General features: G+C 46.8%; 1 protein-coding gene across 1 annotated transcript; it reads right to left on the bottom strand.

Moving 5' to 3' along the window:
* Positions 1–2262: 2262 nt before the first annotated feature.
* On the bottom strand, positions 2263–3732 carry LOC135932651 (tripartite motif-containing protein 16-like). The gene has a single exon (XM_065470173.1). It carries the CDS (start codon positions 3730–3732, stop codon positions 2263–2265), a length of 1470 nt encoding a protein of 489 aa, XP_065326245.1.
* Between the last annotated feature and the right edge of the window lie 5579 nt (positions 3733–9311).

Genomic DNA, 9311 nt, shown 5'->3' with positions numbered 1-9311 from the left:
TCATTTTAAAGCTCAGTTTTTAAAACCTTACAATGTAGCTACAGCTCAGCCCATGCAGCAGTATATTAATGACTAACATTATATTGCAGTTATTCTCCTGACTGAAGTTTGGTCCGTTAACAGCATCCTGCCATGCAGTTACATTTGTTCCTAACCATCGCGAACCCTCATTAAGTGGAAAAAAGTTAGCGTTCATCCTCCAGCTTCATTGTGTTTATATTATGCCTACCATAGCTGTGTAGCTAGCCACCACGCAGCACATCATTATATACCAGTTAGCCCAACTTCAGTAACCCTACAAACGTCACTGCTGTTTAGTTTTGTGATAGCAGAGCTGTATGTTTTAATTTTTAAGGTGGTTAAGCTGCCGGATTTTTGGCTTCACGACCCTCCTTCATGGTTCGTGCACATCGAAACTCAGTTTGCTCTTCGTGGCGTTTCAGCCGACGACACGAAATACCATCATGTGGTGGCCTCACTGGATCAGCTGTCCACCCGCTGTGTGATGACCCTCCTCTGGGATCCCCTCACCCAAGGGAAATAAACCTCTGTCAAGGCGCTGCTGCTGCGGCGCTGCTACCTCTCCGATGCAGAGCAGTGGGAAGGATTACCACTCGCAGAAGAAGCGGATCGCATTCTCCTAGCTACCAGGAGCTTTGGCATCCAGGCGATTGAGCCCCGACTCACCGACGGCATCTCCCGTGCCCCCACCGATTCTCCCGGGGGCCTCCAACTCATCGATGGTGGCTGGGATCGCGGCATGGCAGCACGGCGGAAAACGGCTGTGTTTGTACCATCAGCGTGACAGCGCTGTGCCGCCTTTGCAGGGGAACAAACCCGCCAGCGCTCCGTAGTGGCCGTGACCACTTGCGATAAGGCTACTCTTTAGAGGACTCACGCTCGGGGACACGTTTTCTGGTTGACTCCGGCTCCCAGAAGGGCCCCGGGAACTCTTGTGTCATCTTTGCATAACTCCACAATGGTATATTATTTAATCTTAAAAAAAAATTTAGAGATTTCCCTCGTACCACCAGAGAGAGCCCAAGTACCACTAGTGGTACGCGCATAACTCTTTGACAAACACTAATCTACGGCAATGGGATGGCGTGACTAACAGAATGACTGCTTTTGGAGTGGGCCAGGCCAGTAAGAACAGTTATATGCAACCAGGACCTACTAGAAACTGGTAAGGGCTGGAGGAAACCCACAGTCTGCTTTGAGCTGCTCTTGCTTTTGAAACAGATTAAACAAGCTCCAACATGCTAATTTGCATCTTTACCTGAGGAAGGACACGAGACGTAGTGGTTTAGAATGCAAATACTCTGACTTACCATGAGGTGGCAGTGTGGGCCCAGTGGATCACCCACAAGCACACAGAAAAGGACACAAAACATCTTATGAGGCTTGACACTTCTGTTTGAATTCATATTATCTGAATGTTAATCACTGTTTCAATGAGAATTTCCCAACAATGGGAATTATAAAGCCTGTCTTGTCGTATGTATTTCAACAGTTTCAAAACCAAAGTTGGTATTTTGAAGAAAAAAATGTACAAAAGGGCACGACAAATAATCAGCTGTTTAAAAGGATCCTTAAAAAGTGCATTAAAATAAAAAAACGAACTCAACATTTGTATTCAGTTTTTGTGTGGTGAGAGAAAAATCTGCATTATACTCCAAGATGCTCACTATAAAATTATTCCACTGAATTATATAAATATTCAAGGTGTGAAAAGGTGGATGTAATACAATGAAATTCATGTTTATTAGAACACCGTGTCATACCTGTGGTCATCACAAATGTTACAAACATGATAAGGAGTCAATAAAAGTAAAAAAAAAATCAAAAAGAATTTAATGACATCATGTAACAGCTGCACCGATACAATAAATACTGAAGACATTATTAAAATTAGTCAACCTGACAGAGTTGATGAATGATTCATACAGTAAAAGAGAAAACCTCACAGCAACAGTATAAACTGTACAAAACAAATCTCACATTTTACATTTTGATTAATGATACATGTGCAGACACTGGCACTCATCATACCTAGCTGCTACTGATTTCTAGTTCCTGTGCACAAAGAAATATATCAGATTTTAATCAATATTTCATATTTCACCGTGACACCTGGCTGAAAGAAAGGTGACACCTATCTAGACATGTTATATGTGGCACTCCCACTAACTCTGTTTGATTGGCATTTGATCAGTGAGTAAAGAAAAGAACAAGATGGGTTCACAAACCAATGAAGACAGCCTATTTTATCTCATTAAATGTAGCAGTGTTGTCTGCCCAAAAACTCTTCCAAATCCACAGTCCAGCATAGAGCGGCTCAGTGAATGTGGTCTGGACTCTGTGGAGGAGGGCCATGGTGTCAGAGACGCTGTAGAAAGAAAGAATACCGGCTCTGGGATCCACGTACACTCCTACTTTGGAGGACAGAGGGCCTGCGATGGAAGTTGTGATTTTGTTGTGTCTGAATTTGTAGCAGTCGCCATAACACTCTAATGCCCAGGAATTATTGTTACTTCCAAAATCACTTTGATCCAAGTTATCTTTATTCTTGTATGTCACGGCTACTGAAAGGCCTCTCCCTTTCATCTCCACTTCCCAGTAACAAGGTCCAATCAGACTCTCCTTACTCAGGACCTGCTGCTGGATGGAAAACCTGTCCCTTTTTTTATATGCAGGATAGATATTTGGATTTGGAGCATTGTCTGATACGGTTCTGTTCTGATTAGATAGGAAGAGTTTTTTGTGAACTGTATCTGGGTCCATCGTCAGTTGAAATGAATGTTTTAAAAACTCATCTCTGGTCTTAGGTTCAATTTGTGGCAATAAAACATCCACTGATCTCACTGTCAGAATGATCTTCCTCCATTCCTCACTTAGAAATGCTTTGAGATTTTCTCTGGCTTCTAACAGTGCTGTTTGCAGATCCTCAAAGTACTTAACTTGACACATTTTAAAGCTTGGTGAGTCTGTATATTCACTGAGTCTTGACATCATGGAGTAACTTAGTAGAAATTCAGTGTGGCCCTCTGTGTCTGAAAGCTGCTTCAGCTCCTCTTCTTTCCTCCTCAGCTCAGTGATCTCCTGCTCCAGTTTATTCTGAAGCTCTTTAACTCGACTCTCTTCAGTTTCCTGCTGGGATTTAATCTGCTGCTTTAGATTTGAGCCTTTTTCTTTGATGAAACTCACCAGCTCATTGATGATGGTCTCACAGTCTTCAATTGTTTTATCAGCAGACAGTTTGATCCCCTCCATCTCTTTCTCAAGGACTTTACCTTCCTCCACTCTGGTCTGAATTTTCTTCTGCACTTCCTGCAGATTCACCTTAAGGTCTTTCTCTTTGTCTGCCCTTTCAACTTCAACTGGAACTGTTACATGGCGTTTATGTTTGTCCATGCAGCAGACATAACAGATACACTGCTGATCAGTAAGGCAGAACATCTTCTTCACCTCATTATGAGTTGAACAGATGTTACTTTTCAACCCCTTGGAAGGTTTGATCAGCTTGTGTTTGTCAAAGGCAGAGGATTCATAGTGAGGCTGGAGGTGTTGCTCACAGTAAGAAACCAAACATACCAGACAGGACTTCAATGCTTTCAGCTTCTTTCCTGTGCAGAAATCACAGGAAACATCTTCAGGTCCAGCATAGCAGAGATCAGCTGAAGCAGCTTGGTGTCCAGATGTCTTCAAGTCCTCTATTAACCCTTCTGACATGGTGTTTTTCTCCAGATCAGGCCTCGATATGAAACTCTTTTTGCACTGAGGACAGCTGTAGGCTGTCCTTTAATACAACTCACACAGTAGTTGTGTCCACAGGGAATAGTCACCGGCTCCTTCAGTAGATCCAGACAGACTGAACAGTGGAATTTTACTGACTTGCTTCATTATTGTGCCATTCTGTGTGATAAGGTGAATGCCAAATGCCACTGTGAAAAGAAGATGTATGTATCAGGTTATGCGTCATTCCAGTAAGGCATACGTCACACTCTTAATTATTGTCATTGAACAGCAAGAATATGCAGCAAATTAAGCTGTGGGAACCAATAAGTATTTGATACACCGATAGTATTATAGGTGTAAACTAAAACTGTACAAGTTGAAAAAAAAGGAAACACTAAATAGCAAAGAAAAGTATACAATAAAAAGTAATAAAAAAAAATCAGAGACAAAACGTAAATTGACTGTCATACAAATAATTTCCAAGATCTCTGCATGTCTGTCCATCTGCTGTTCACCGCTCACAGCAACTGTTTATCCAGTTAGCCAACCATCCCCTGATCTGTCCATCCATCCACAACCTCTGCTTATTCAAAGTTGGTCTACAGTGACAGCAGGCTATTCCAGGTGTCATTCTCTCAAGCAGCACTTTTAGTTCAGTTCCTTCTTTGGGATCCCAAAGTATTCTCAGGCCACACAAGACATATAATCTCTCCAACAGGTTCTGGTTCCAGAAAGCCCAAGAAACCATACAGCATACTTTGCAAATACGAAAAAACTGCCTTCCCACAGGCGGGTATACTACATATTCTGGGATATGCACTCAAACTACAGCAACTAGCTTGGAAATGAATATAAACTCTCATTGTTATTCACAAATTAAGGACAGAACAGCTCCGTTTTTGTGTCTCCTGCTAAACTCATTAACTGATTCAAACCAGAGTATATGAACAATAGGTGTGAAAACACTGACAGTTATTCAGAAAACCCAGAAAAACCGTTTACCTGATTCACTTTATATTTTGCAGGTGTTTTGTTGGGCATCTCAGTAAAAGTGCAGCACCAATTTTAGAATGAAAAATTCTCATATTTTGCCCAGTTTTCCTTAGTGTGACTACTACCCACTCCGTTCTCTATGGGGGCTGAGGTGACATGAACATTTTAAAAAAAGGAAATACCATTATGGGTTTGGTACATCACCCTGAGCCACGCCTAGTGAGATCATCCAGTATTTGATTTCATGCAGAAACGAAAGCAGATTGAAGTAATGACTGATGCACTGCTTTTTTTAATATAAAAAACCCCATACATTTTAAAGGAAAAAAGTAGTAGCTTTTCATGTGTCTCTGATGCAAAAATTGTCAAGTAAAACATAATTAAAACATTAAAAGCTTTGCATTGCCACATGATGCTCTATGGTTGAAGAAAATCAATTATTTTCAGTCCACATAAAAAGAAGAGACCATATTTTTCAGTTTGTATAAAAAATAAATGTGTCAAACTTAATGTTTCTTTTAAGTGGTGTTTAACACATTTGCCAGATAAGAAGGAAGTCAGGAAGGCAACCAGTGTAAAAATCTGATAAATGAAAAATGTGGACCGACCTGTTGTGACAAAGGCAGCACACAGAAGGAGTTTTCATAGATCATCTACTTGTTGCATTGACATAAGAATCATTGAGTGTCCAAAACATTGATTTATTTATGACTGGTTACATCTGTAAATATTATCATGATCTAATAATATCATATATTATTACAAATATTTAAAGAAAAACAAAAAAATATGCTTAATAAGTGCTGGTAATCAAGTATTGCTTGCTGTTTGTCTCTGAAACAAAGGTTAGATTTGTGCATTTGACCTGTGGATAAAACATGTTTGAAACAAATAAAAAAACTACATAGAATTATTTACTTACCAGAAATCATGCGTCCTGCTTTCTTCACAGGTCTGATGGGACTGACTGCGTCTGACAAATACATTCCTCTAGACTCCTCCTTTGAGACGCAGGAGTTGCCAGATTGGGCCCAGTGAAGGAAATGAACTTTAAAACCTGTTGTGTATGAGCAACAAGTATTGTACTGCATATGCAGCATTTAAAACAAATTCAATACCAAAACTACACAAATAAACATTACAAACCTGAATTTACACTAAACTGATTTCTTTTGTTTCTCATATTCAGGGTAGTTGGATATTTATGTCTTTATTCGGCAACCTGTCAAACTTAGTGGTTGATTTTTATTTGGTATCACCAGGCTGAGAGGGCAGGCAACTGTCTTATTGGTGAGCCCATCAGAGGTGTTAGAGTGTCTAGAACATCTCACAGTTTTATGACAGTTTATGACAGAAGATGTAACATTAAAGTGAAACTATTAATCAGCATTAGTCTCCTGTTGTTATCGGTATAGGGTCAGAATAAATGGCTAAATATGGTGAAACCTGCTAACGTGCCGTTTTAGATATCAATCAGTTCATTTTGAACATTCAGTGATCATATTCTTACAGCTGTTGTCATGGTACCTGTGCCTGCCCGGCCAGCCCAGTGTGGCTACAAATGTTTTTGTTTTTGCTTTGTGTTTTCTCTCTCCTCTTGCTCGCCTTGCTCTCTCTGTCTCTGTCTCTCTGCCTGGGCGGAGCTGAGCTCCCGTCCTTGGGCCATGCACCTGCAGCTGATCACCTGTGATTCTGCATTTGTTTGCTGGCTCTTCTTAAGGCTGGGGCGCTTAAGCCAGACGCGAAGGCCAGACGCAGGGACCGCAACAATCGGCCGCTCCCAGGCAGCCAGCAGAAGCTGGACTGACCCAGGAAAAGACTACTGCCGAGGGGCACCCAGCACCCGGTCCCCGAAGGACGGGCTGGACGCCATGTTCAAGCGGTTAAACCGCGTAAAGGTGATGGCCGAGGACCACGTTGCAGCCGCACAGATTGTGGAGAGGGAGGCGCCCCTCCACAAGGCCCAAGAAGTGGCCACACCACATGTAGAGTGGGCTTTCACACCCGAGGGGAGAGGGACACCTGTCGAGGAGTAAGCCTGATGGATGGCCTCTACGACCCAGCGGGACAACCGGGGCTTGGATAGGGGCCTGCCAAGCAACCCGGGATGGAACGAGACGAACAGGCGCAGCGCCCAAACGGGGCACAGGGCCCGGAGACGCTGTGCCTGACCACCAGTGGGAGCTGACCACAGCTCGACCGACTGGGACAGGTGAAAATCGGAGAGGGCTTTCGGCAGGAAAGCAGGGTTGGGCCGAAGGACCAACCCCTGACCGTCCGGCAGCCACCTGCCACAGTCACGATGGACTGACAGTGCCTGGAGCTTGCTAATCCGTCTAGCAGATGTTATAGCGAGGAGAAAAGCGGTCTTGAGCGACAGCCACTTCAATCCTGCTTCCTGCAGAGGTTTGAAGAGAGGGTGCTTGAGGGCACCAAGGACCAGGTCCAGATCCCAGGGGGGGACCGGACCTCCAGTCTGCCGGCCTCCAGCTGGGACTGCAGGAACTGCAGGATGGCATCCACTGTCGCGCCATGGGGGTCCAGCCCGTGGACCGCGCACCAGGCGGCGAACAGTCCCCAGCGGTAGCGGTAAGCAGCTCTCGTGGAAGGTGCCCAAGACTCCTGCATGGTGTCCGAGGCAGGGAAACCTACGGCGCAGAGCCCCTCCCTCTCAGGGGCCAGGCAGTCAGCTGCAGCCCTGCGGAGAAAGGATGGAACAGGGTCCTGTTGGCCTGGGACAGGAGCTCCCTCCGAATTGGGAGCAGCCAGGGCACGCCATCCAGGAGGGGTGGAATGGCCGAAAACCAAGGCATGTGAGGCCACAGAGGGGCCACCAGGATGAGTCTCACCTCCTCGGTCTGAACTTGACGGAGGACCGAGTGTAGGAGGGAGAAGGGAGGTAAAGCGTACAGGAGGACCTGGGTCCAGGGATGTGCTAGGGCATCCTAGACCAGAGGGGGTTTGTCGGCCCTCAGGGAAAAGAACAGGGGGCAGTGGGTCGAGTCCCTCAAGGCAAAGAGGTCGACCGCCGCCCTGCCAAAACAGCACCAAATCCCGTCCACTACCTGCGGGTGGAGCCGCCACTCCCCAGGGCTCAGGCCCCCCTTGGACATGATGTCCGCTGCCGTGTTCAGGTGTCCCGGCGCGTGGACCGCCCTGAGGGAGAGGAAACGGGGGTGGGCCCACAACCACAGCTTGGTGGCCAGGTTGCAGAGGGGAGGAGAGCCCAACCCCCTTGGCAGTTGACATAGGCTGCCACCACGGTGCTGTCCATCCGGACAATAACGTGAAACCCCCGCAGCCGAGGCAAAAAGTGCCGAAGCGGCAGGAATATGGCCCGCAATTCCAGGACATCGATGTGTCGGGATAACCACAGGCCCGACCAGCGGCTGCTGACCCCGCAGCATTCGTGGACCGCCCCCCTACCGCCTACTGGGGAGGTATCTGAGAAGATATCCTGCCGGCGAGTCACGAGACCCATCACTTGACCCTGTTGGAGATTGACAGGGTCCCTCCACCACCGCAGGGCCCGGGCAAGACCCCGGGAAACCAGCACAGCGGTCTGGTGTGACCGCTGTGGGCACAGGCCAAGAGACAGCAGGCGACGCTGAACCGGTCTCATGTGCAGGAGAGCCAACGGGACCACCTGCACTGTCGCAGCCATCAGGCCCATGAGGCGGAGACACAGGCCCCAGCTCAACCGAGAGTGGAGGCTGAAAGGGGCCAGGCATGCCCCGAGGACCCGCTGCCGTTCCGCCGTGAGGGATACCAAGGCCCTGACGGAGTCCAGGGACATGCCCAGAAAGGTGGTGGTCTGGGACGGCTCCAACCTGGACTTCTTGGGATTGAGGCGGAGTCCCAGAGCCTGAATATGCGAGACCAACAGGGCAACATGGCTGCGGCACTGTTCTTCTGAAGAGGCGCAGACCAGCCAGTCGTCCAGATAATTGAGAACTCTGACACCCCGCTGCATCCATGCACCTGGTAAAGGTTCGGGGCGCCAGGGAGATGCCCAAGGGGAGGACGCGGAACTCGAAGATCCACCCCTCGAACCCGAACCTGAGGAACCACCAGTGACCGTGCCAGATAGGGATCTGAAAGTAGGCGTCCTTCAGGTCGATGGTGGCAAACTAGTCCCCAGCAGCGATGGCCTGACGCACTCTGGGGACTGTGAGCATCTTGCACTTCAGGGGCCGGAGATAGCGATTGAGGCCCCTGAGGTCCAGAATGGGACGAAGACCCCCGTCCCGCTTTGGGATGTTGGGATTAACATAATTTGCAGTGCCTCAATAATGCTATGCTTTTTTATTAATAAGTGTTATAAAGTTATATAGTGTAGTATTAAGTGGACATAGCCCTGAAAAATAAAGGCATGAGACCATGTGTCCTTGGGGAGTAGAAAGCTGCAGACTCTCGCTCATGCTTGCCTGGGAAAAATGTAGATAAGAGGGGACCATCTCTAGTGCAAAGTTACTGAAACACTGTTGTTTAGACTAGAACAGGGGTGGGCAATTCGAGGCCTCGAGGGCCAGTGTCCTGCAGGTTTTAGATATCACCCTGGGTCAACACACCTGAATCAA

The sequence above is a fragment of the Pelmatolapia mariae genome, linkage group LG3_W, assembly GCF_036321145.2.
Source record: "Pelmatolapia mariae isolate MD_Pm_ZW linkage group LG3_W, Pm_UMD_F_2, whole genome shotgun sequence".
NCBI classification, from domain to species: Eukaryota; Metazoa; Chordata; class Actinopteri; order Cichliformes; family Cichlidae; genus Pelmatolapia; species Pelmatolapia mariae.
The sequence above is the reverse complement of the archived record's forward strand: the minus strand, read 5'-3'. Positions and strand labels throughout refer to the sequence as shown.

Bases quoted from the DNA above. Each gene is read 5' to 3' on its own strand.
- LOC135932651 (XM_065470173.1), bottom strand. From the start codon at position 3,732: ATGTCAGAAGGGTTAATAGAGGACTTGAAGACATCTGGACACCAAGCT.